The sequence below is a fragment of the Tasmannia lanceolata genome, unplaced genomic scaffold (assembly GCF_043159265.1).
Source record: "Tasmannia lanceolata isolate RefF3 unplaced genomic scaffold, GAP_Taslan_0.1 ptg000012l, whole genome shotgun sequence".
NCBI classification, from domain to species: domain Eukaryota; kingdom Viridiplantae; phylum Streptophyta; class Magnoliopsida; order Canellales; family Winteraceae; genus Tasmannia; species Tasmannia lanceolata.
The window spans coordinates 15,815,100-15,841,722 of NW_027518689.1; the positions used below are offsets into that span (position 1 = coordinate 15,815,100).

A 26,623-nucleotide genomic window follows, 5' to 3' on the forward strand; every position below is an offset into this window, starting at 1 on the left:
GGAAGGAGATTCTGATTTTTAATGGTTCATCTTTATGAGAAACTGGCTCAACCACCATTGCATCTAAGGCTCTTCCAAGCTCAAGGTGCTTTTCTAGGGTATGATCTTCTTATGGGAACTGGTTTTTCGGATTTTTCTGCTTCTGGATTCTTCTGGAACTGACTTTGCTTAGACTGAATTTCTTTTAACTCCTGAAATCCTTGCCTGCAGATTAACTTAGCTCTGGAACAATTGCAGGGGGTTAGCTATGCCAGGCATCTTTTACCGAGACAGCTGCAACATTTGACTAACTGGACAATGATCGACTCTATTAAAAAAGGGAAGATGGTAAAAGACACTATTAGATGAACGGGAAGTTTCTGAAAGAATGAGCTAAAACGAACAGGAATGGACTGACTGGATTGATACACAGTGATGCTCCTGACTTAGTTATCGTTTTGTTTGGTAAGTCTAGCCCTTCAAAGAGTAGTTTCTCAATTGATAAGCACTGAATTTTTTTTTAAACAATAATGCTCTTAGAATTTGATTACCACTCCTAGGATTGATTGGTTTCAATGCCCCCAAGTTTCTTGGATGACATTTAAGCTTGCTCGAACTTCTTTCTCTTCTTCAATCTTGATACCAGCTGTAACTTTCTTATGATGATTCTCTTACCGTGACCAAGTCACCTCTTCAGGGTTTTTAACTTGGCGGACCGTGTTAGCCTTAACTTTTGCCTGAACAACCTTTCTAGGTTTTCGATCCAGCAGGCTATCCCCTTAGCTTTTGCCTAAGCCGCCCTTTCGGGTTTTCAACTTAGCAGGGGAATGATCTTAAATTTTGCCTAGATTGCCCTTTCAGGTTTTCAGTCTAGCAGATCTTCATAACTCCGCTCCGTTTTTTTTTTTTTTCACTTTTTGTGTTTCGGGACCTATATCGTTAATTCTGAACACCGGAAGGACTTTATAGGTAGGATAGGGTTTTTCAAAGAATGGCTTAAGGTTCAACAAAGATTTCGACCGAACCTGTGAACAGGTTGCCTACGTATCCCAGGGTAGGAATCAGGTCGTGCGTAGTTCAGGGCAAATGCCCCTAGTTTGAAGATAAATTGTTTGAAGGTTAATTGATTTTTCTTTTTTCTTTTCTTTCTGGAATAATTAACTTCTCTTCTTTTGGAACTTGTCCTTCTTTTTTTTTTCTGGAACGATTGGTTTTTCTTTTCCTTCTTGAATCGACCGAACTCGGTTCAACTGAGTTGCCTACGTACCCCAGTATAAGGATCAGGTCTCGCGTAGTTCGGGCAAATGCCCTTGGTTTGATGGGTTTTCAAGAAAATTTTATTCAGGCTCGAAGGGTTTGCAAACCGGTATTCTTTTGACATTGGGTTCTGATTTTGGAATTTATTCGGCCAAAGGAGGCCTTCCGATGTTCAGATTGGGAATCGATCTGGGTTACTAGAGTCTGTCTAGTACTGATTATTTATTTCTTTTTTTCTTTTCTTTTTTTCACGGAGTTTGACGGCTTTTCCCGGTAAGAGATAATGGATCTTCTTCTTCCAAGATTCTAATGTGTGCTTGCGACTTTCATAGAGCGAAACTTGTTCTTTGACATCCTCCATCTATGGATTTGTAACTCTTGATATCTGATGAGCACTTTTCAATGCTTGCTCTGAACTTCTTATCTTGAATTTGTTGGCTTTATGTTATGAATTTGAGAACCAAGGTCATTGATTGGAAATATGAAAGTTGTTTCCACTCTATGCCCCTTGTATAGCATATATCTTCTCACTTTCTTCATTTTCTTTGAGCTTTCCATCTATGTCTTGCCCCTGGTATCGGTTGTAGCTTTTCTAGACAATTTTCTTATTCTTGAAGTAATTTTATCAATTCTTCACACTCTTCAGAGGGTAATGTATTTTCAATCGGCATTCACTGAATCAAAGTTTCAGTGCCAGTGTTTACCACTTCAATTTCATCTTTGAAAAGCTGGGATTGGCGCTCCTCCTCTTGTTCAAGTAATTGCTGTGACTCAAGTGGAGTTTCGTCAATTTTGTCCTCATTTGAGGAGGGAGTATTATTCTCATTGGTTATTGAAGTTAGAAGCACACGTTGGAATGTATAGAGAAAGCAAGTTTCATTGAATTAAAAAAAAAAGACCACATCTGATAAGACTTATCCTGAACAGACTCAGAATTCACACTCTTGACTCAAAAATAAAAGTAAGAAACGACTCAACTGGACTAGAAATTTATTCAAACTTTTAGAAGACTGCACTTAATAACTGGGCTTGACATCATGACTGGACTTAATTAAAATAACAAAAGGACTAAGACTGCTGCAATTGTCTGGCTTTAGAGGCTCGGCGAAAACTGAATCATCATCATAACAAGTGCCTTTTAACTTCTGGTTCTTCTCTGTCACTGCAACTGAACCTGAGCTTCTCAAACCCCAAGTGCCTAAACATCATCCAGCGGCGGTACAACCTGGTTTTGTATAGGACTATCAGCAATATTTGGCGCTTGCTGAAATGGTAGCTTGCGCTCATCGATCAACTTCTGGATCACATGCCTCAGAGTTATGCACTGATCAGTACTATGCCCCGATCCTCGATGAAAATCGCAATGCTCTTCCGCTCTCCATGTCCTGGGGAGCGGATTAGGAGGTTCCTTAATGCGAGGCAAGTAGATATCGCCGGATTCCAATCCTTGCTGCAATATGACAGATGGTGGAAACAGGAGAGGGGTGAATTCCCTATTAGGCTTTTGCTCAGCTGCAATCCCTGATTGAGTATATTTGAATACCATAGAGTTCTGTGACGGGTTATCCATTGATACATTATCAACCTCAGAGATCTTAGCTAGAGTCTGTGTCTTAACTTCTTTTGAATTGGAGTTTCCTCTATTGTAAACTCCTTGTGCCATTGCTTCCTCAATTTGCATACCAGCATTGATGAAGTGTTTAAAATCTGGATAATACTGAAGAGACATGTGGTATTGGAGCTGAGAGGATATATTCTTCATAATCATCTGGACTTGCTCCTCTTCTGAGGGACGCTGCATCATTTGAGCCGCTAACCTTCTCCATCTCTTGACGAAAGTTAAGAATGACTCTTTTGAGTCCTGCTTGGTTCTCTCAAGATCCTTCCTAGTGATCTCGGTTCCATCATCATATTTGAATTGCTTGATGAACTGCTCTCCAATATCTTTCCATGTCCTATAACGAGTCTTGTCTAGGACCATGAACCACCTTCTAGCGACCTTTGTCAGAGAAACTGGGAACAATTGAGCCATTTGCTCAACAGATAGACCTTGAGGCTGGCACATGATAGTGAACATTTGCAAGTGTGTGATCGGACAACCCACACCGTCATATTTGTCAAAATCTGGCATCTGAAAGTTTGCGGGGAGACGAATTTCAGGAAACAACGTAAGATCACTTGGGTTGAAACCACCTCGGTCCTGAAGCTGGATGTCCTGAACTTTCCTGGTAAGACTTTCTAATTTCTCCATAACCTTCTTATCAACCGCAGACTGAGAAGGCTTACCGTGACCATCGCTGTACTGTTCTCTTTCTAACTCTTCTTCAGTTTTATCTGGGATAGGGATGAACACTGGCTGGGCGGGTGCTGCTGAAGTAGGTGTATGGTGCATAGGCCTTTTATCTTTGGAAGACGATGGCCCGAGTTTCTCAGCAAGCTGGGCTTTGAGGGTCTGATTTTCATCTTTGATCTCTTGTAATTGCTGGAGAACTAAGGCAAGAGTTTCAGCAACAGTAGTGAGCGGAGGATTCTCTTGGTTTTCTGCCATGGGTGAGGAGAAAGAAAGGGACGCCGGAGTTCTCACAGAGAGTGGTGGAGAGAGAGATTTCCTCTCCAACCGTGAAGAGATCTGAACCTAAAGAGTGGTAGACTTAGCTATGGTGCCAACTTCCTGTGATGGGAACAATGAACACGAGGTATATGAGCTTGTCATTCAAGGAGTGTTCATTCTCAATGACTGAAACAAAGATTACACATTTAAGCAAGTAGTTGGGACAATAGAATGAATCCTAGAGGACCAAGACATGACAATGATGACTGATTCGCATAGGGGAATGCCCCTAGTTCAATGATTATGAGAGTGAACTCTGAAGGACTTAGCAAAATATTCTTGAAAAAGGTTGCCCCTGGAGTAAGAAAAGACTAAGGGTACAAGTACAATCAGATCATCAAGATCAGGCATGATCAGATCATGAGATTGCATAATCGAAAGATTGTGAGATTCCGCTCCTGCTAGTTAGGGGATGGCATGAAGATACGATCGAATCGTATGACAGAAGAATGAAAGACACACGATCAAGAGATTAAATGAGATAGCATAAGATTGCTTTCAACGGATAGATCATGAATGACTAATCCTATGAGATCTTTGGAATGATGGGATTTATATCCTAACCCCAAAGGGTAAGTTTTTTAATCTTCACACATTTTATCAGTGTTACCTGAAGGCATCAACCCTAATCCTAATCTAGCGGAGTGGAGAGAGGATCTCGACTCATGACTTTGTTCGTGTATCTAAGGACCGATCGTAGCCATTGGAAGATGGACCACGGCCTAATCTAGACACAAATGGGTAAGATATCCTAAACTAGGCTTACACACGTGATGCACATATGTTCGTATACTACATGCATGTGTGGGTTAATCTAGGGGTAAGGCCAAGAGTTCCCTTAGCGCGAATCCCTGTTCGATATACTGTACCAGTGTCCGGCGTATCAGTACGTGAACAAGAGATCCGTTTACGTACCATAAAGGTACTAGGCTAAGGGTGGAATGCTTCTCTAGCACAGAGGCACCAGGTGATGAAATCCCAGTCAACCATGCTAGATAACACTCCGGGTTCCTAAAATAGGACGTGTGTGCACGTGAGATGCAAGGGTTTAGATGCAAGTGATGTAGGTGTGTGCAATATGTTTGCGCAATCTATGATGCCTTCAGGTTTTGTTAGATTAAGTTTGAGTAAAATGTGATGAGAAAATAAAACAAGACAAACTAATCTAACAAGTATAGAGTTTTTATGAGCCAGTTAAATTAGATTCAAATGAGTTATCCTTTGGAATTGTGATGAAGTTAGGTGGTCCCCAGCAGAGTCGCCAAACTGTGGTACCCGATCCCGCGAGGGAGGGTGGGGCGCGAGCCGCCGCGCTCTCTCTCTTGGTCTCTCGTATCCACGAGATTGGCGTGTGTTTTTTAATATTGATTTGAATTCATCTTTCCTGTGGACTTGGGATCACTAAGGCAATCCGAATTCCACACGAAAGAGACTGACAGAGTCGCCACCTAGATGTGGGATCTAGGACCCGTAATTGACCAGAAATCTAGACTCGCTACCTGGTTACAAGAATGGAAGGTATGGGGAGTTATCCGCCACATGCACCATTCCTGCCCGATAATCGGTCTTCGATTCCAAAAGCTAACTCTTTTAAATTTATTTTAAATGGCTCATTCAACTCTCTGTTAATGTGCGAACTAAGTGACATGCATCCTATGATCTAATTTCATTGTGGATCCTAAATGTGTGTCTTGATTCATTAATTTGTCTGGATTCAATCTAACTGACAGTTCTCCTAGAATTCTAATTTCATGGAAAGTCCTAAGTGATTTGATTAAGCATTTACAAGAAAATTAATATACGAAACACCACAATTTGTTGTGGTGCCGACTCGCGGGTGGTATGCCGTCAGACATCCAAGCTGCCTACGTACCCAAGCCTTACTGGGATCAGAGTCGACGTAGTTCGGTGCACCTAAGCTAAGCTACTTATGCCTAACTCAACTAGGACACCGACCTAGACGGGATTGACTGTTTCAACAGTTTTAGGAGAAGTTATTTAATTCAAGTTGAGGATTTTATTATCTTAGGATTTCATCTAAGATGCTATATGATTCTCATCTAAATGCAAATGGTCCCTTAGACTAATGCAGGTTTGCCTACATCCTAGTTTACTAGGCTTGTCCTAGGGAAAGATCGGGTGACTAGTGTAACTAGACCTATGGCACGGTTGCTATACATAGCAAGCGTCCGTGATGAGGCTGGACTCATAACTCTAGGACTCCCTAAAACTTAGGACACGACACGACACCAGTGTTCCTAAATTGGACTCTCAGGGTTCCTAAAGGAATTTTGAATCCACCGGCTCTTAGGAATCTCGAATTCTTTTGGGTTTGTGGAAACTTTTAGAGTTTTCTTGAAGCTTTTATTATCTGAAGGTATTTAATGTGTTTGGTAACTTTTAAAGTTGTTTATTTACAAGGTTTTAGTTTCACTTGAGATTTTTAGTGGTCTTTTGCTTAATGGCTTTTAACGGATTTAGAGCAATGGTTTTTTACATGGGTAAAGTTTAGATTTGTGACTTTAAGGTTAGGTATATTTTAAATTAATGTCTTTTAATTTTGGTTTAGAGAATGATATTAACACAAAAATGTTTGACAATTGCACAAATTCGACAAAACCTTAACCATTTAAAGATTTAGCAAATCCAGCCCACTAAAACTGTCATAACTCTTTAACCACTTGGCCAAATCTAACATACGAATATGCGTTGGAAAGATATTTTAAAGGGCTTCAACTTTGTAGTTTACCATTTTCTATGAATCTGTGGTTTCGAGGTTCGAAATAGGGTCACAAGACGGGCAGCCAGCACTATGGCGGGAATGATATTGGCACTACCACGTTTTTCCCTATTATTTGTAACAACTCCTGTTGTCGTTGTTGTGATTAATGGGTTATCAAAAGGGTGTGGGCTGTGAATATCAATTAGAAATGAGGGCTACTATTATTAATTTGGAATGGGGCTACGAATATCAATTTGGAATGATGGTTGTTATTATTAATTTGGGATGAGGCTGTTATTATTAATTTGGAAAGGGGTTGCGAATATCAATTTGGAATGAGGGCTGTTATTATTAATTTGGAATGGGGTTGTGAATATCAATTTGGAATGAGGGCTGTTATTATTAATTTGGAATGGGGCTGCGAATATCAATTTGGAATGAAGGCTGTTATTATTAATTTGGAATGGGGCTGCGAATATCAATTTGTGAAGTGGATGTAGGCTATATTTGTTAGCGCTGCACAAGTTGGTTCTAAGATTGAGTGGGTTTTGCAAAATTGGGTTCTTGGTTGCAAAATTAGGTTCTTGGGCTATGAAAATGGGTTTTTAAATTGAGTTTTGGACTGTGTTGTGGTTGCAAAATTGGGTTTCGAATTATTGATTTTTGCCCATGAGGAACCGAAAATCCCATGAGCCTAAGATTCAAATTCCAACCTAAAGGATTACCTAATTAGGTTTTATAATTAAATCTAATCAAAGCATGCAAAATAAAATTCATAAGATATAAATCAAAGTTAAAAGAACACAAAGAATATATATAAGTCTGGTCAAGGCAATCCTAGAATTAAAGGGGCGAAAGAAAATCATAGCGCACCTTTTTAAATGAAGAACACGACCGAGCTTAAGAGATCCTACCACAAAAATGTATTGAGAGATGGTAAGAGGAGGCGGCTGGAAGAGAGTTATCCGAGAGGGAAGAGCTGAATTTCGTGTGATGGAACCCAGAGAAGGTTGCTAATTTTGTGAGATGGAGAGGCCGAGCGATCTCCCCGGCTGAGAGGGAGAGAGCCTGCTGTTGAGGAGCGGAGGTTGCCGTTGAGGAGGTGGGTATAGGTATAGCATGGATGCATGGGACGATGGGGTGTCAAGATCATGAGAAGGAAAATGAAGAAGAGTAACTGAGGGAGAGAGAGATAGAGAATCTTGTTCCCCACCGATCAGAGAGAGATCTCTCTTCTTCAACTTCGTCCCCTGTTATACGCCTCCTCCCCCTGTTTAGCAACCCACGATTGCCCTTTTATTGAATCCAATTGACAATAAAAAATGATACCCACCTACCCCCCCCCCCAAATGGTAGACAAGTTTTGAGAAAACGTATAATATTCTTGGTCAACAAAGAGGCACATTATAAAATTGATTTCCAATCTCTTACCCTCCTTCTTTGAAAAATAAAAATATATTTTGGCATCCTTGCAAACGTGTAATATTCTTGGTCAACAAAGAGGCACATTATAAAATTGATTTCCAATCTCTTACCCTCCTTCTTTGAAAAATAAAATATATTTGGCATCCTTGCAAACGTGTAATATTCTTGGTCAACAAAGAGGCACGTTATAAAATTGATTTCCAACCTTTTGAATAAACCGAATCTCCTCTTCCTCTTTTATTTGTATTGGGCCCTACTTCGAATTCCCAAAAACACATATCCTTCTGCCGAATTACATTTCTAAAAAAAAATTGGTTTCTTCAAAATATTGCGGGTCCCACTTCGGGTGAATTATTCTTGAATTGCAATACTTACATTCAAATCCCCTCCATGAAATGATCCAATCCATCCACTTGATGCAACATAATGTAAATTAGTTGTGCTCCATAATGATCTCCATGGGCTAATCCGATCCAGCAAATGCCGAGTTAGATGTGAATTGGTTGCGCCCCCTAACTCATCTCCTTATAATAATCGAGAACTTCCCATTAATGGATCCCAAAGCAAATTGGCCGTGCCCCCCTTAAACCTTTTCCATCAAATGATCCAAACCGGGCTGCCATGTCCGTTGGCTGAAATACACTATGTGCGTTATGAAAACAACGCAGTTCACACTTGCTTGATCAAAAATATAATCGAAATGTTCAATGCACAGTCACCCAGTAGATCCAAATTCTCTCCTGCTCGGATTCTCGTGAATAACCATTCTCAACCCTTAGCGGAAAAATGCGAAATGCGACAGAAATGATAAAAAAATTGAGAAAACGCGAGAAACGGACACGGAAATAGAAAACGGTAGAAAACTGATAGCAAAACACTAACTTTGTTGTTGATTAAAGCGGAGCAAAATGGGGTGTCTACACAAGGTAAAAACCATTGGGCTTACAGTTATATACTAAACAGATGTTATTTGGTCTATATTCTACAAGTTATAAGTTTACAAGTTTTAAAAATTCATCCATTTGATTGGAGTTTTTGAGGGTGCAAAATAGGAGTAATATGAACTTTTGTTTAAAAGTATGTTTTGGGTTTGAATCGTAGTTCTATCACCACATATGACTTGTGCTGGATGTTTAAGACCAGAGAAAGGTATTGATTTACAAAATCCTAATGTTGTAGGATTTGAAGAAGAAAAAGAGAAAGAGGAGAGAAAGCGAAAGCGAAAGCGAAAGGGCAAGGATAAAGTGATTTCCTGTAAGTGATGTGGTACATGTCAGTATGCATTACTTGTTATGCTAACCAACAAAGCAAAAGGCCTGTGATGTGAATAAGAAGAATTAATATTATATATATATATATATATATATATGTCCTTGTTTGAATGCTTTTGGTTTGTTTGACTATTATATGTCCTTGTTTGAATGCTTTTGGTTTGTTTGACTGGTTTGTCTGACTATTCTTCTTACTTGATAAGTTAGAAGCTAATGCAATGTGTTTAGATCCGTTCTGGTATAGTTATTTGACATACATCAAATTTGAAACTCTGCATCTGCACATTATAAAATGGTCCCTCCAGTGGTGTATCTGGACATGGTCCCTCCAGTGGTGTATCTGGAGATATGGTCCCGCCAATGGTGTATCTGGACATTATAGTATGGTCCCACCAGTGGTGTATCTGGACATCATATTCATTTTTAATCTGAATCAGCATTTGAGTTTGAATTTGAAATTACACTTGAAGTTGTACTTGAGAATGAGCATGACTAAGATATATTTCTGTCAAGATAAACAAGTTATATTCAGTCTACTTTGATCTATACTGAAAAATGCTATATAATATCCTGCTCAGTAGCAGTTAGTGATATACTGCTAGATTACTATATTACTTACTAGCCCTGTGCTAATGTGCGTGATCTTGCACACTTCAGACTCCGAGGTATTTCCTGTCTTCGACCGGTCTGTTCCGAGGCCAGAGTACCGAGGTTGAGTTCAAGAGAACGTGGCTATACAAGAGTGAGTAGGGCAATGTATTTTGGTTTTGTTGTTATGTATATGTAAAGAGACCCTGTGAGGCTTGTATAAATGAAAGAAAGTTTCTTTCATTTCATTGTCTTCTAGTTATTTGTGGATATTATGTTTATATTTGGAGGCCTTGCACATTTGCCGGGTTCGCCTAGTGAGTGTGCGGCGCCTGTCTCGTGCCCCGAGAGTTCCCGGGTCGGGGGCGTGACAGGTAAGAATGGTATCAGAGCATAACGATTCATAAATATTAGGTGAGAGTAGTTAGATAAGGAGCAACTTATGATAGCACAATTGACTTGAGTATGCCGGGGACGCCTGGTTAAAACAATAGTTAATTGTGCAAAAAGAAGTCAAACTAATAAACTTGTATCTGTCTCTAGCGCAGGATGAGATATGAGTTTGTTATCTTGGCTAGTTATTTTATGAAAAGAGCTCCATATAAGAGAGTAGTTATTTTAGTGACTTGTTCTTTGAAACAGGATGAGACCCCGTACGAGATCGTAGGGACACGTCCCTGTGGTGGCCCCAGCTGAGAGGGTGGAGGCCAATCTCAGTCCGTCTGAGAGCCATCCAGAGGTTCTTCAAGATTCTGTTCCCCAAGAGGGAAGAGCGAGTGATTCAGAGAGTATTCGTGATTTGATCAGAGAGGAGCGTGTTTTACTTCGAGAGGTTGTTGGGATGGTTAGGACCCAGCAAGAGCAGCCCACCCAGTCGTTGAGCCGGACCTCTGTACTTGGTCACGGCATTTTGGATTACATGAGACTCGCTCCACAGGTGTTTCGTGGGCCAGGTACTGTCCAGGAATCTGAGTCCTGGATGGAGAGTGCTGAGATGGCCTTCCAGGCAATGGGTTGTTTTGATGAGAGAGAGAAGGTTCGCTATGCGACCTTCATACTTAAGGATAGTGCTCTCCATTGGTGGAGAGGTGTGCTTGCTGACAGAGGTGAGGAGAGACCCTCAGTTACTTGGCCTGAGTTTCGTTCCGCTTTCCGAGATCGGTTCTTTTCAGCCAGCAGAGTGTGCCAGCTTGAGCAAGAGTTTCTCTCGCTCCGCCAGGGCACGATGACTGTCGAGCAGTATATTGCCGAGTTTGATAGACTATTGAGATATGTTCCATGGATTTCTATTAGTGCTGAGGTGAAGACCTGTCGCTTTGAGCAGGGTCTTCGACCTCATATTCGCCGAGGTTTAGCTTCATCTTTTGGAGCTAGTTTTTCTGAGTTGGTTGATCGGGCCAGATTCGCTGAGATTGTCTGGAGAGAGACCTGAGATGAGTTCAGAGAGAGTCAGAAGAAAAGAGGGAGCCAGTTTGTTCAGGGATCGAGCAGTGGTGTGAGGCCTCGACCGTCCGGTAGCTATCAGAGTTCTGCATTTCTGCCTCGTCCGCCGAGTGTTCCAACTTTTACCCAAGAGGTGCAGAGTCGACCCCCTCGGTCTGTTTGTCGAGTTTGTGGGTTGGGTCATTCGACCCGAGTTTGTCGGAGAGCTTCCAGAGCTTGTTTTCGCTGTGGCCAGCAGGGCCACATGATTTCTCAGTGCCCCATGGCAGACTCTACATCTGCCTCCTCTTTTGTTCCGAGACCCGGATCTTGTTTTCATTGTGGCCAGCAGGGCCACCAGATGGCTCAGTGTCCTATGCCAGAGTCTGCCTCTGCTTCTTCCTTTGTTCCGAGATCGCATCAAAGACCTCCTTTTCCATCTGCTTCTTGGGTCCCAAGAGGATCAGCACAGTCTGTAGGGGGCAGAGAGCCCAGTCTTCTCAGAGTTCATTCTATCCGCCTACTCCGATTGGTCACCAGAGTGGTGGCAGACCCAGAGCGCCAGGTCGCGTATTTGCTTTGACTCATCAGGATGCTGAAGCATCAGGCACGGTGGTGTCAGGTACGATATCTATTAATTTCTTTCCTGCTTGTGCTTTATTTGATCCGGGGGCTACCCATTCGTTTGTTTCTACTACTTTTGTGCTTGAGCATGGGCTTCCGTCAGTTCCTCTTGAGGTTGACTTAGCTATCAGTACACCTATCGGTCGAGTTTTGTTGACAGATAGGATCTGTCCTCAGTGTTCTATTCGTATTTTAGACCGAGAATTTTCTGCAGACTTGATTATTTTAAGCTTCCGAGATTTTGATGTTATATTTGGTATGGATTGGTTGTCTGAATGTTTCGCTTCCGTCGATTGTCGGGCGAAGAGAGTCTGTTTTCGAATTCCAGGAGAATCTGAGTTTTGTTTTTGTGGATCTGATAAGAGATCTCCTGTAAGACTGGTGTCAGCATTACAGATTCAAAAATTGGTTAAAAGTGGGTGTTCTGCATATCTAGCAGCAGTCGTAGACACCAGTATTTCTGAGCAGAAGTTAGAAGATATTTCGGTAGTGCGGGATTTCCCAGATGTCTTCCCTGAAGATCTTCCGGGTCTACCCTCGGATAGGGAGGTAGAGTTTGCTGTGGATCTTGCTCCTGATGTCGTTCCAATTTCTAGAGCACCATATAGATTGGCCCCAGCAGAAATGAAAGAGTTGAAAGATCAATTGCAGGAGCTTATGGACAAAGGATTTATCAGACCCAGTGTGTCACCTTGGGGTGCACCTGTATTATTTGTTAAGAAGAAGGACGGTAGCATGAGACTATGTATAGACTACCGGGAATTGAATAAGATGACAGTAAAGAATAAGTATCCGTTACCACGGATTGATGATTTGTTTGATCAGTTGCAAGGAGCCTCAGTCTTCTCTAAGATTGATCTTCGTTCTGGGTATCACCAGTTGAAAATCAAACCTAATGATGTGGCAAAGACAGCTTTTAGGACTCGGTATGGGCACTATAAATTTCTAGTGATGCTGTTCGGTTTAACAAACGCCCCTGCAGCTTTTATGGATTTGATGAACCGGGTATTTAGACCCTTTTTGGATCAGTTTGTCATTGTCTTTATAGACGACATCCTGGTGTATTCTATTGATCGAGCCCTGCATGAGAAGCATTTAGCAGTTATTCTTGAGACCCTTCGTCAGCATAGGCTATATGCAAAGCTGAAGAAGTGTGAGTTTTGGCTTGATCAGGTGACCTTTTTAGGTTACGTAATTTCAGGAGAGGGGTTAGCAGTGGACCCCCAGAAGATAAATGCAGTATTAGATTGGAAGCAGCCAAGTAATGTATCTGAGATCCGTAGTTTCTTAGGCCTGGCAGGTTATTATAGGTGTTTTGAAGAAGGCTTCTCCCGAATTGAAGTACCACTTACCAGACTGACCCATAAAGGGATCAAGTTTATTTGGACAGATGATTGTGAGCTTAGTTTTTCCGAACTAAAGCGTAGATTAACATCAGCCCCAGTGTTAGCACTGCCTATGTCTGGTCAGACCTTTTCCATTTATACCGATGCTTCAAGGAAAGGACTTGGCTGTGTATTAATGCAAAGTGGCAGGGTGATAGCGTATGCTTCAAGACAGCTAAAGCCACATGAGGCAATTTATCCTACCCATGATTTAGAACTTGCGGCAGTTGTATTTGCGTTAAAGATTTGGAGACACTACCTATATGGTGTATTGTGTGAGATCTTCACGGACCATAAGAGTTTGAAGTACATTTTTACGCAGAAAGTGCTGAATATGAGGCAGAGAAGATGGCTTGAGTTGATAAAAGATTATGATTTGACTATTAGCTATCATCCTGGCAAAGCTAATGTAGTAGCTGATGCACTTAGTAGAAAGTCATCAGTAGGGTTAGCTTGTTTGCTTACTTCTGAGAGGCGACTTCTAGAGGATATGCAGAGGTTGCACCTGGAAGTTTGTTGCAGTAGAGTCAATAACCAGATAGCTCATTTACAGGTCCGACCTACTTTACTTGATCAGATCAGAGAGGCTCAGTTAGCAGATCCTGAGTTGCAGGATATTCAGAGGCAGCTAGAGACTGGTGTGGAGACTGACTTTGCAATGCACATAGACGGTCTATTACGTTTCAGATCCCGTGTTTGTGTACCCAATGATTTAGAGATGAGGAGACAGATACTTGAGGAAGCACATTGTACTGGGTATACAGTTCATCCTAGAGGTACGAAGATGTACAGAGATTTGAAGACCACCTTCTGGTGGAGTAATATGAAAAGAGATGTAGCTTAGTTTGTGGCTCGATGCCTTATTTGTCAACAGGTGAAGGCAGAACATCAGAGGCCAGCTGGACTGTTATGTCCCCTCCCTATTCCTGAGTGGAAGTGGGAGCATATTACTATGGATTTCGTGTTAGGACTTCCACTAACTTTCAAAGGGCATGACAAGATTTGGGTAATCCTTGATCGACTCACAAAGTCTGCTCATTTTCTAGCAATCAGGACAGGCATGACACTTGAGAGGTTGGCTACGCTTTATATAGAGCAAATTATCAGATTGCATGGTGTGCCAGTGACCATAGTATCAGATAGAGATCCTCAGTTTGTAAGCCAATTTTGGGGTAGTTTGCATCGTGCCATGGGCACCACTTTGTCTTTTAGTACAGCTTTTCACCCCCAAACCGATGGGCAGTCGGAGAGGACGATTCAAACTCTTGAGGACATGTTGAGATCTTGTGTTTTAGACCTGAAAGGATCTTGGGATGATCATTTGGCACTGATAGAATTTGCTTATAACAATAGTTATCAGGCCAGTATACAGATGGCACCTTATGAGGCCTTATATGGCAGAAGATGTAGATCTCCCATTTGTTGGGATGATGTTGATGAGCGACAACTCCTTGGTCCTGAGTTGGTGCAGATCACCTCTGAGAAGGTGAAATTAATTAGGGAACGTCTTCGAGTGGCACAGAGTAGACAGAAGAATTATGCTGATGTTAGAAGACGTGACTTGCAGTTTCAGGTGGGTGATGCCGTTTATTTGAAAGTGTCTCCGATGAGGGGTAAGATGAGATTTGGTGTTCGTGGAAAACTAAGTCCCCGATATGTAGGTCCCTTTGATATACTGGACAAAGTGGGCGAGGTAGCTTACAGGTTGGCATTGCCACCAGCATTATCAGCGGTCCACGATGTTTTCCATGTCTCAATGCTTAAGAAGTGTCTCTTTGACCCGAGTAGTGTGATTGAATTGGAGCCACTAGAGTTGGCAGCTGACCTATCTTAAGAGGAGGTGCCAGAGTGTATTGTTGATCGAAAAGAGCAGATTCTCCGTAGCCGTTCGATTCCCTATGTTAAAGTCAAGTGGCAGCATCACTCGACTGATGAGGCTACTTGGGAGCGTGAGGAGGATATGCGAGAACGCTATCCGTTTTTGTTTGAATAATTATATAACTTTTATGTATATATGTGACACTTGTTTTGATATTTAACTCTAATGTTGTTGTATATTTCTTTTAAAATAATAATTTCGAGGACGAAATTTTTTGTAAGGTGGGAAGAATGAAAGGACCAAGTTTTGGGTTTAGAAATTAATCCTAAGTGATTTAGAGAGTGATGAGGTGAGATTAGTGTTTATTAATTATTGAAAGATATGGGGGTATTTTGGTAACTATACCAGAGGATACAAGTGTAATTAGTAAAAAGGGTAAGGGGGTATTTTCATAACTTCACAAGGGGACACAAGAGTAATTAATAAAAGGCTAAGTGTAATGTTCAAGGACACTTTGGGTATTAAATGTTAGCATGGCTTGGGAAGAGAGAAGAGTGACACTTGGAAATCCAAGTGTCATATCTCTCTCATGCACTCTCATGCAAGCATACAAATCAAGATTAATTCATTTTAATGTTGAAACATTGAAGAAAAATTCGTGCAAAATAATGGAGAGATACATATAATGTGATTTGTGGTCTGGAAGAGTTTGCAAGCAAAGTTTGATTTCAATAAAGTGGAAATAGAGAAGAAATTTCATCAAATTGTAAGTTTATTCTCATCTACCGAGATTATTTTTATTCTTGTGAATTATACACTCAGTTTAGGAATTGTGATTAACTACAAAGTTGTAGAACTTTTTCTTCTAGTATGATTTCATATAAATTGTTCTTGATGTGGTTTTGAATGGAGAAAGTTATAGCAGTTTTACTAAACTGCAGTTTAGAAAGACATGAAATGGTGATTTTCATCTTTTTGGGTTACTTCCAGAAAGATTTAGCCGGAGTGATTAACATAAACGTTTTTGGAAAACTTATTTAGAAGATGGTTTATGTTTATAACTTATTCTAGTTTTGAGTGTACAAATAGATATATGGATTTTAAGATTTCAGTTTTAATTGAAACCCTATTTCAAATATCAGGTAGGAAATGTTACTTTTCCGGCAAGAATTGGCCGGAGGTGTTAACATGAAAGTTTTTGGAAATATTGTAAAAAAAATCTTTTATGTTTTATGATAAGACCAGTTCTAAATGCTTCAAGAGTTATACTTATTATAAGAGTTCGGTTTTGAAGGAAAAAGACAGATTTTGTGCAGTTTGATGTTTTAACTTTTACGGCCATTTGCTGTGTAATTTGGCCGTAGTTATATACTAAACAGATGTTCTTTGGTCTATATTCTACAAGTTCTAAGTTTACAAGTTTTAAAAATTCATCCATTTGATTGGAGTTTTTGAGGGTACAAAATAGGGGTAATATGAACTTTTGTTTAAAAGTATGTTTTGGGTTTGAATCGTAGTTCTACCACCACATATGACTTGTGCTGGATGTTTATGACCAGAGAAAGGTATTGATTTAAAAAATCCTAATGCTGTAGGATTTGAAGAAGAAAAAGAGAAAGAAGAGAGAAAGCGAAAGCGAAAGGGCAAGGATAAAGTGATTTCCTGTAAGTGATGTGGTACCTGTCAGTATGCATTACTTGTTATGCAAACCAACAAAGCAAAAGGCCTGTGATGTGAATAAGAAGAATTAATATTATATATATATATATATGTCCTTGTTTGAATGCTTTTGGTTTGTTTGACTGGTTTGTCTGACTATTATATGTCCTTGTTTGAATGCTTTTGGTTTGTTTGACTGGTTTGTCTGACTATTCTTCTTACTTGATAAGTTAGAAGCTGATGCAATGTGTTTAGATCCGTTCTGGTATAGTTATTTGACATACATCAAATTTGAAACTCTGCATCTGCACATTATAAAATGGTCCCTCCAGTGGTGTATCTGGACATGGTCCCTCCAGTGGTGTATCTGGAGATATGGTCCCGCCAATGGTGTATCTGGACATTATAGTATGGTCCCACCAGTGGTGTATCTGGACATCATATTCATTTTTAATTTGAATCAGCATTTGAGTTTGAATTTGAAATTACACTTGAAGTTGTACTTGAGAATGAGCATGACTAAGATATATTTCTGTCAAGATAAACAAGTTATATTCAGTCTACTTTGATATATACTGGAAAATGCTATATAATATCCTGCTCAGTAGCAGTTAGTGATATACTGCTAGATTACTATATTACTTACTAGCCCTGTGCTAATGTGCGTGATCTTGCACACTTCAGACTCCGAGGTATTTCCTGTCTTCGACCCGTCTGTTCCGAGGCAAGAGTACCGAGGTTGAGTTCAAGAGAACGTGGCTATACAAGAGTGAGTAGGGCAATGTATTTTGGTTTTGTTGTTATGTATATGTAAAGAGACCCTGTGAGGCTTGTATAAATGAGAGACCCTTTGAGGCTTGTATAAATGAAAGAAAGTTTCTTTCATTTCGTTGTCTTCTAGTTATTTGTGGATATTATGTTTATATTTGGAGGCCTTGCACATTTGCCGGGTTCGCCTAGTGAGTGTGCGGCGCCTGTCTCGTGCCCCGAGAGTTCCCGGGTCGGGGGCGTGACATAAGGTGAATGATTAGACCCATAGGAACCCTTGGGCTTACAAAACTAAAATTAGGAATGACCAAAACGACTTAATGCGTAGGAGTTCAATTACTCAATCATCCCCTGTACCAAACACAATGTTTTAGACAAAAATTCATAGACTACCAAGCTACAGCCATGGAAAGAAAACTTATCTAAACCTTATTCTATGGTTGTTAATATTGAAGTTGAGTTGCTGATTTTACATGTGTGACTGAAGCAAAGGTAATAAAGATAATGAAGTATGGTGACTGAATCTAATAATGGAGATGGCTACTGTTGGTGAGGCAAATTGAAAAGGGGTAGGTCAAAGGTGGGTTTTGGGCTACAAGATGAAGAAAGTGGCTGGCCATGGGAATTCATCTGCAAATCCCCCCTTCTATCCTCAAAATAAGATCGACTTTCCTTATATTTAGCCACTTCTCACCCCATCTTAATTGTGCCCTCTCAAATCTCTCCTCCTCCCACCCACCCTACCCTGGTGGTAGGGGTAAAATCAGTCTTGACCTTCACGATATGGACACGTGGCAAGGAATGATCTAACGGACAACAATAGATCACGTTTCACTTTCCCTGATAACAGATCTCATGATTCCTTTTAGCCAGGTCAGCCAAAGTCGTTAGAGATCGAATCTCACGATCATGTGGTAAAGACATCAGGCTTCGACTGGCACATACACCGAATATGATTCTGTTAATTCCCTAACCAATGGGAAAGTGACACATAGACCTTACACTGACAAAATATGTATGATCCCCTCTTAAAAAGAGGACTCTCCCGCTCATATGAGGGGAAGAGAAAGTAAATCAACGAAGAACTTCCTTTTGGTGAAAGAGCTCCATCTTCTCCGGCCAACCTCCTATCCCATTTTTTATTGCAGAAAGTTATCTTCTCTGATTAGTTTACTTCTTGTAATCTTTCCTATCGTAATTGTTAAATTTAAACATTGGTTTCCTATTTAAATAGTAGAAAATGTCTTAGAGCTTGATTTACAAAGATCTTTTATACCTCCGTGTAAGTGCACATGATTTTCGGATGGTAAATCTCTACCAGCCGTTCGATCATTGAGCAAGAAGTCAGCGTTAACACCAAGTAATATATCATGAAAAAAAATCCAGCCAGACAAAGCCTAAACGAAATAATGAATACATACTAATAATAAAGAGAAATGATATCCGCTCCAAGTGCTTCGATAAACATGTGCTCCACTTATTTGTCGTGTAGTATTTAAAGGGTTTAAAGAGCTTTTTGAGAACTATCCTCTGAAATCCCTTTAAATACTACACGACAAACAAGTGGAGCGCTTGTTTATCGAAACACCTTGGCGCAGATATCATTTCCCATAATAAATTGTTGCTTTATTGAATTTTGAACGATCGAACACCTACTAATAAACAATTGGTGGATATACTTATAGTTTTTGTACTATGTGCTTGCACGCAACACCCCTTGGATGAAGTATCCTCATTGCAAGATTCTAAAGTGATATCCAACAATGTCATGTCTTCTTCATCCTTTTCTACTAGAAGGGTGGTGAACTATCCGTCACTGATAGTGTGAAATTGACATGTCTTACTGCTCTTCTCTTGTGATTTTTGGGTTGTGCGGGCGGGATTCCATTCTCCAACATGTGTTTGTGACACATTTGTGTCTTCGTGTTCTCTCGTCTCTTAATGGTTTGGCTCTAAATTGACACAAATCTATCCATTGAATGGTGATTATATTGTAGGGCCAACTTTTCTCTTCTAGTTGGTCTCTTTTCACTATCAACATCCAGATATAGTACAATCAAAGTGGTCACAGATACAATCCAAAAAAATTTCAAAAAAAGAAAAACGAGCTAGCTTGAACTCATAATGTAGAGATAAGGGCCTAAGCCTCAAAGTATTTCGAATCAAAGAATACCCCTGCTAATGAACCGTTAATATATGGAAAACAGGCCCATCCATTGAGTGATTTAGATCTTTCAAATTGGATGGTAATCAAGCCTTCAAAGTTGATAGTAATCATGCCTAGATGTCACATATTTGCGGTGCAGCTTAGGTCGATTCCGTTGAGATTTAGCCAAAAATATGAATTGGAATCAAGTCACACCTGACCCGCTTTTAAGGAAAATGATCCGCCCGAATTCCCAAAAATTGACCCCAATTGCCCCCTTATCACCAATGGAGAAATTTTGTATGTTGTGTTTGTGAAGTCCATCTTTTTTTTTTTTCAAAAAGCACAATGAAGCTCACTTCATATAATGATCCAAACCATTCATTTGGTGGGCCACAAAGTAAATATGTTGTACACTTAAGATCATTTCCATGGGTGACGTAAACTGTCCGAACTGTAGAGGGACTACACTTTATAGGTTGTACCTAGAGATAGGAGGTTTATGATAATCCTAGAGAGATGGTATAGCCTCTGAAAGTTGGGGCACAACAAATGAATGGTTTGGATCGTCGTATGAAGTGGACCCACGGTGAATTACTGTACTTCCTGCGCACACAGCGTATAAAATCTCTGTTGGTGCCTCTGGAGAAACCGATGTACAGTGTGGCCCACATTAAAGTAGCCTGGCTCGTTAGATGATGAAATATATCTTAGGTCATGTTTGGATTGCTGGAATTTTGTGGAAAATGAAATACAAGATAACAAAAATGAGTTTAATGTTAATTAAATGTGATGTTGAAATCAATTTACAAATTAAGCAATTTATATCTAACCCTTGTTCAATTAATCAAGATAACAAAAATGAGTTTAGATGTTATTAACACCAAATGCAAAGAGAAGGGGAGAAGAAGATGCACACCACAATGAATACACCAAGATTTATAGTGGTTCGGTCTATCAACAAGACCTACTCCACTTTTCCAAGTTTGGCTCATTGGGTACTCCACTAATGTTGAGATTCTACACGCCGAATCTCCAAGCTTTACAAACTAAACCCTCTTCGCTCCGGATTCTCCTTTGTTACCGGCCGAATCGTAGACCCTCTTACAAACAAGCCTCTCCTTTTAAAGGCCGAAGTGAAAGCCCCTCTTCACAATGTTGATTCGCCTTTCTTAACGGACAAAATCGGAGACCTTCAATACAATGAAGAACAAAATAAAGAAAAACTCTCAAAGCCTCTTGATAAGCGGATTACAAGGATGAAAGCTCTCAATTTCTCCAAAAGAATAGCAAAGTAAAAGCCCTATGGAGATCCTCTTGATAAATGCAAATGCACAAATTAAAGCATGAAAGAGGAGGATAAAACTAAAAACCTTAGATTTGAAGGTGTAAGCTTAAAGAGATATGAAAATAAACTTCCAAAAAGTTATTTAGTTGGTCATGGATAAGGTATAAATAGCCTAAGTAAAGATATGACTGTTTCGGGGCAAAATCATAATAAACTGGTCAAGAAAGAACTAGTTGTTTGAGCCCCAACAGCTATTTTTCCCGACTGGCGCAGTCGACCTGGGTGTCGCAGTCGCCTTCCCTTTCAAGCACTCACTTTTTAATTTGAATTTTCTTATCGCCGCGGTCAACCGAGCCTATCGCGGTCGCCCGCCATGAGCAATCTGGACTTTTTATTTATGTTTAGATCCCTATCCGCAGTCGACCGGACCTATGGCGGTCGACCGGCCCAACCATGTTGGATTGTTTCTGGATTTTTTAAAAACATATTCGCGGTCGCCCGAGATGCCCCAGTCGACCGGCCCGCTAAGTTTCGGTAGGTGCTGGATTTCCAGCAACCTTACCGCGGTCGCCCGGGGTACCCCTGTCGACCGGCCCTGCTTTAAAATCTTATTTAAAATATATATGATCTAGGGCTTTTGTCCAAGGTTTTCAAATACATTTTGGGGAGTGTAGATGGTTTCCAAAGATGTTAAATTTGTTTATGAAGACCTTTTGAAAGTGTAAGTACATTTAAACAAGAGGACTCCAATACAATCTAAAAACATAAAACCTTGAGTCTTCTTGATGTCGTGGCTCCTTGTAAACACCCCCATTTTGCTCTGCCTTAATCGATAAAGAAATTAGTGTTTGTCTATCGGTTTTCCAATGTCTTTCCTTTCCGCGTCCGTCTGTTGCATTTCTAAATATTTTGGCCGTTTTCGTCGTGTTTTGCATGTTCCCGCTAAGTGATTGAGAAGGGTTGTTCGGAAGAATCCCAAACCAGAGAGAGTTTGGACCCATTTGGTGGGGCCGCATTGTGCATTTTGATTAAATTTGGATCGAGAAAGTTGGCCCATATAAGAAATATCCAAGTTATCTGTGGAGTTTATCATGGGTGTTAACAATCAAATTTTATAGGAATAAGTGTGCCCAACATGGAGTGGAGTTCACTAAGTTGAAGCAGTGGACCCGCCTAAATTTTCGATTAATGGATCTCATGGAAAATTCCGCCAAGGAATAGGCCTGGCGTTTGGTTGAGGGATTTAAAATGAAGTAGCCCACTAAATATGCGTGGGGCCCACCCAAGGTAATTCAATCTTATTCTTCGGGGTCCGTATTGAAATCTAACGGAAAAGATTTGTGGGCCACCAATTAAACAATATGGAATGATTTAAGAGGTGGTGTAACCAATCCACATTGCAGCCTATCAATTGGACGGCCAAGATCAGCTTGCGACGATGAATTAAAAGAATGAATCATTTATTCGGTAGCCCATTGAAATGGACGGTTTGGATCATTTAATGAAGAAGATCTAGAGGGCGTGGTTAATCAATTGGATGGCTCGAATCAGCCCATTGAATTGATTTAGGAGGACACATCATCCTAATTTCAGAATCAAAAATTTGGCAGCCTTATTTCTATAAGAAGGATATTCGGACACATGGAAAAGGGATCAAGCTAGCTTAATTTAATTGCCTCTCGTGGGTCCCAGGTAGACCAATTCAAAATCCCTTTTATTTTATGTTATTCGAATTCTATAAATACTGGTGATATTCTAGGGGAATTGCTACGTGAGAATTTAGCCTTTCTAAGAATAGAATCTCGGCATTTTTTTAGGGGGTAACATTCTAACCTAGGAATAGGTAAAAAAGGAAAAAAGGGGAGAAGGAGAAACATATACAGCAAGCCCTAGTGGGTGAAAAAAAGAAAGGAAAGAAAAAAAGAAAAAAAAAGGAGGACGGCTCTCTCACGAGACAATCTTGAATCCTCTCTGTCTATCTTCCCCTCTCTGATCCTTCTCCATCTCACTTTCTTTCGCTCAAAAAAGAGAGTGCCGTAAATCTCTAACTCTCAATCTCTCCCAGCTCTCTCTCTCTCTGGTCTCCTGGTTACAAGCAAAAAGAAGAGAAAAACTGTATAGAAGAGACTCATTGGGGAGAGAACAGCAGTTCTCTGGAAGGTGGTCTCTCATAATCTCTCCACCACCTTGAAAAAGAGAGGAGAGCTCTCTCATCTCTTGCTCTCTTCTCATCTCCTCGGTCGGAACAGCAAGCTCGCCATTTCAAAAAAAAAAAAAAAAAAGGCAGAGTATCGTGCCTCCCTCTCTGAAAAACAGAGCATCGTGTCTGACCTTGTTATCTCGGCCTCTCATCTCTCTCGCCCACGCCCTCTGGTATTCCTCCTCACCATCTTTCATTCTGTTGCTCCATTTGTTTTCCATCTCCCCAATCTCTCTGCTTCTTTTTTTTTTTAAAAAAAAACAAACAAACAAAAAGAACAGAGTCTCGGTTTTCTTCAAAAACCGAGACATGTTTTGATTTATTTTTATTTTTTAATCTCTCAATCCATGCTTCTCTCTCCCTTAATCTCTATCTCTCCCACACCCCTCAATCTTCTCATTCCTCGCCACCTCTCTCGCCCTCAACAGCCCATTAAAAAACAAAGAGAAAAAAAAAAAAAAAAAAAAACAGAATGTTGTACATAGCACTCTCAACTTCGCTCTCTGTTTCTATCTCCATGCTCTCTGTTTCTATCTCCACATCTCTGTGTTCGTCGTTCACCAAATTTCTCTCACTCTCTATCCATCATTCTGCTTATCTCCCTCTCTCAATCTCTATCTCTCCCTCTCTCAACCTCTGTTTGTCCCACACTCTCATTGTCTGTTTATCTCATTCCCTCTCTTTGTTTATCCCTCTCAACTCTCTCTGTTATCTCACTCATTCTCTGCCATTCTCACATTCTCCTCCCAATCACTACCTCTCCCAGCCGTGAGAGAGATAAAAAGAAAACAAAAAAAGAAAGAAAAAGGGAAAGAAAACGGAGCGGATCGCACATCGGCGGGATTTTTCGGACTCTGCAGCTCTCGGATTCGACGAGGAACTCTATCACAGGTCGGTACCCTATTCTCGGATTTTTCCCGAATCATCTGGTATTTTTTTATGTATTTTGCATGGTTTTAGCATTTAAATGATTTTAACTCAATATTAAATGTGTGTGCTTAAAATCATGATCTGCATGAGTGTTTCAATTCCGTTTTGTCCTAAAATTTAATACAATGATCTATCTAAATAGAGTAAAATAACTATCAGATCGGATCGGACATTGGATCGAAGGTTTTTTAGAATTTGAGTGAAGAGTAGAATTTTATTTAAAATAATAGCTGAGAAATTACGAAATTCGAAAAAATAGCCATCTCAGGATGATCTATTTTTTAGAATTTTAAATTTTTCTTCTGTTCATCACATCAGAACAAGTTTAAAGGATGTTTTCCGGAGTCGTAATTTTCTCGAAAATCGTGTTTTAAAAATAGAAAACTCTTCAAAAATATCTTTTTGACGAAGAAAAATAAATTATATACTAAACGGATTCTAAAATTAATGAAATTTCGTGGGAAAATAATATGATACTGATATATTCTACCATGAATTTTTGAGAATTTGTAGAATTTGTTTGGTATATTATTTTATGCTTTCTTTGCAAATTATCAGATTTTGGGGGAATTTTTACTGACATCAGATCACAGATAAAATTCTCATAATTTTTACAGTAGTCTCATATTCCATATTTCGTGTTGCTATAAAATCTTCAATTGATTTGGATATTTGTTCATATGGGATGTAGTGTTAATTCATAATCTGGTCTGAAAATTGCAAAATCCGAAATTGATAGTAAATAATTCCTAAAATAGATGAACATCTCACAGCATGCTATGTTTACTTATATCTTACTACTGTAGAAATTTCATTGAATTTAGATTTCTATTTCTAGTAGTTTCTGTGTTATTTTTCAATCTGGTCTTATTATTGTTAAATCAAAATTAAATATGAGCTTAATGTAAAAATCTGCAAAACTCATCCAGTAAGCTACATACATTCCCATCTTGCTGCTATAGAAATTTCAACTCATTTCGAATTCGTTTACAATAATTTCACTTGTAAAATCACTCTTATGGTATAAAACTGATGAAATTCATTGAAAATCCGAAATTAATTAAAAATCATCACAAAGATTCTAAAGAACCTTAAAATTCTCTCACATATTAATTCATTAATCCATCAAAACAGAAATTTTAGGATTTTTAGATTTTCTTGGAAAAATGGCCAGTGCATCCATAATCATATCCCTATTGCCCTCGATCTTTGACAATTTGAATATTTAAGCTATAACATGTTGTTGGCTCCGAGGTTACTGTCCACGAAAATCCTGAGATATGCCAGGCAATAAGATGTTATAACCTAAGTATTAAATTGCACAAAGAAAGAGCGCACGATTCCCTTCCGTGGATGCTATTCGAGGCCGAAATTGGTGAACCATAGAGCCTTTGATATTCCTTAAATGTCCAGAAGCCGAAAATCTTTGAAATCTGAAATTCATTAACTCCAAGAACTTAAATCGATTTGTCTCGTGTATTTCGGAACCGTTGGATTATGGTTTCTGTCATAAGAACCATTAGAGCCCAATTTAGGAACACTGGTGTCAGGTCGTGTCCTAGGTTTTAGGGAGTCTTAGGTTTTAGGGAGTCCTAGAGTTAGGAGTCCAGCCTCATCACGTACGTTTGCTATGGATAGCAACTGTGCCATAGGTCTAGTTACACTAGTCACCCAAATTTTCCCTAGGACAAGCCTAGTTACCTAGGATGTAGGTTAACCTGCATTAGTCTAAGGGACAACTTGTTCTTAGATAGAATCATATAGCATCTTAGATGAAATCCTAGGATAATAAAATCTTCAACTTGAATTAAATAACTTCTCTTAAAACTGTTGAAACAGTCAATCCAGTCTAGATCGGTGTCTTAGTTGAGTTAGGCATAAGTAGCTTAGCTTAGGTGCACCGAACTACGTCGAATCTGATCCCAGTGAGGCTTGGGTACGTAGGCAGCTTGGATGTCTGATGGCCTACCAACCGCGAGTCGGCTCCACAACAAATTGTGGGATTTTGTATATTAATCTTCTTGTAAATTCTTAAATAAATCACTTAGGATTTTTCATGAAATTAGAATTTTAGGAGAACCTTCACTTAGATTGAACTCAAACAAATTAAGAAATCAAGATACACACTTAGGATCTACATTGAAATTAGATGATAGGATGCATGTCACATAGTTAGCACACTAACATAGAGTTGAATGAGCCATTTAAAATGAATTCAAAAGAGTTAACTTTTGGAATTGAAGACCGATTATCGGGCAGGAATGGTGCATGTGGTGAATAACTCCCCATACCTTCCATTCTTGTAACCAGGTAGCGAGTCTAGATTTCTAGTTAATTATGGGTCCTAGATCCCACATCTAGGTGGCGACTCTGTCAGTCTCTTTTGTGTGGAATTCGGATTGTCTTAGTGATCCCAAGTTCACATAAAAGATGAATTAAAATCAATCATAAAATGCACACGCCAATCGCGTGGGTACGAGAGACCAAGAAAGTGCGTGGCGGCTCGCGCCCCACCCCTCTCGCGGGATT

The 26,623-nt window shown here is 39.8% G+C and overlaps 1 protein-coding gene across 1 annotated transcript in view; it reads right to left on the reverse strand.

The window, feature by feature from the left end:
• Nucleotides 1-2,230: 2,230 nt before the first annotated feature.
• The window catches only part of LOC143887649 (uncharacterized), a 49,036-nt gene continuing 24,643 nt past the window's right edge, over nt 2,231-26,623 (reverse strand). The window contains exon 2 of the mRNA XM_077391759.1: nt 2,231-3,907. Within this exon, the coding sequence (XP_077247874.1) occupies nt 2,435-3,784 (1,350 nt within the window). The 5' untranslated portion in view covers nt 3,785-3,907 and the 3' untranslated portion in view covers nt 2,231-2,434. The remainder of the gene's footprint in view (nt 3,908-26,623) is intronic.